At 64.8% G+C, this 1,541-nt stretch overlaps 1 protein-coding gene across 1 annotated transcript; it reads left to right on the top strand.

The window, feature by feature from the left end:
* Positions 1-37: 37 nt before the first annotated feature.
* LOC121358013 (homeobox protein Hox-B1-like) lies at positions 38-1,503 on the top strand (the record flags this gene model as incomplete). The annotated part of the gene is made up of 1 exon (XM_041475849.1): positions 38-1,503. A coding segment is annotated over exon 1 (622 nt), but the record flags the coding sequence as incomplete, so codon positions are not given.
* Positions 1,504-1,541: the final 38 nt, after the last annotated feature.

The raw sequence follows: 1,541 nt of genomic DNA, 5'->3' as shown, positions 1-1,541 counted from the left end.
GAGCCCCTAAACCCGGTTTTAGCGGGGAGAGCGCGGTGCGTGGATGGACGGGAAGGTCCCCAGGTGGACGCAGGGCTCGGGCTCAGTTCCCATCCCGGAATTGCCAGGCCGGGCCTGGCACGGCTCCAACAAAAGCCGCTCTGCCCTCGCTAACTTCATTTGGCCTCCTCATTAGAATGCCGATCTAATTAGGGCGCTTTTACCGCGCGCACAAAGCCCGGGCGGGGGAAATTAAAGCGAGGACGGAGCGGATTTTTCAGCATCCCGGAAAAGTCCGAGGCGCTTTGGTGCGAGGAGCTCGGAGGGGAAAAGTTCCCGAAAGAATAAAAGAGCATCCTTTTGTGCCCGCGCTCACACCTCCCCATCCCCTCGCCCTCTTTTCTTTTCCTCACACCGAGCCGGCACCGGGGGGAAAAACCTTTTAAAGTCAGAACTTGTGCCTGAACCCGGCTCCTCGCATAACTCGGGGCCCTTTTTAGCACTTAAAAAACACTCGCGGGTCACTGCAATCCTTCCCCCCCGCGTCCCCAGCACCTCCCCGCACCCCGCCTCGCCCCTCTCTCTTTTAAAGTCTTTGAGGAGAAGATTTTGACGCGTCCGTGTTGTTATCAGATTGATGGGCCGGGTTTGATTGAAGCCCCTTTGTCATGCAAATGTCACGGCCGTGATGGATGAGCCCGGAGCCGGCCACAAACTTCGGGAGCCCCGCGCTCATTGGGCTGGGCCCGCTCCGCCCGCGGGGTCCCCCCCGGCTCGGCCGCGGCTCCTCGGGGTCCCCCCATGCCCGGCAGGAAGTTTCCCAGCTTTGACATACTACCCAAAGGTTGTAGGGCAGGCGGCATCGCCCCCAAAACGCGCTGACCCTCCTCCATCACTGGCAGATGGACAATACCGCCATGAACTCCTTCTTGGAGTTCGCAATTTGTAACCGCGGCACCGCCGCCTTCCCGCAGCACCACCCCGAGCCGGCCTCGCCTTCCTTCCCGCCGTGCTCAGGTAGCCCCACTCCGAGCGCCGACGGCCACTTCGGCCTGCCCGGCACCGCGCCCGCCCTCGGGCATCTCCCCCAGCACGGCTTCCACCCTCCCTCCTCTTCCTCTTCCTCCCGCTTCGCCAGCCCGGGTTACCCAGCTCAGCCGGGCTACCAGCAGCTCTACGCGGGCCAGCAGGACGCGGATGGGCCGTACCTGCCCGCGGCCGCCTTCGGCTCGGGCTCGCTGCCCGAGGGTTTCTGCGGGCCCGCGGGGCAGCTCCAGCAGCCGCCCGCCTTCGGCCTCGAGCAGCCCGCCTACCTGCCCGGCCTCTACGGCGAGCTCTCGGCGGCCTTGCTGGAGGAGCCCGAGCCCCCCGGGCACCCCGAGGTGGGCGTCAGGGCCGGGGCAGCGCAGACCTTCGAGTGGATGAGGGTGAAGAGGAACCCCCCCAAAACAGGTGAGTGTGAGGTGGGGGGCTGGGGAGCGTTGGGTTCCCCAGGGTTTGGAGGCGCCTTCCAGTGGAGCACGGGTTGGGGTTGGGGTTGGTTGGGTTTTGGGGTGTTTTTT

This window comes from Pyrgilauda ruficollis, unplaced genomic scaffold (assembly GCF_017590135.1).
Source record: "Pyrgilauda ruficollis isolate IOZ18807 unplaced genomic scaffold, ASM1759013v1 scaffold3676, whole genome shotgun sequence".
NCBI lineage: Eukaryota > Metazoa > Chordata > Aves > Passeriformes > Passeridae > Pyrgilauda > Pyrgilauda ruficollis.
This window is presented reverse-complemented; position numbering and strand designations above follow the sequence as displayed.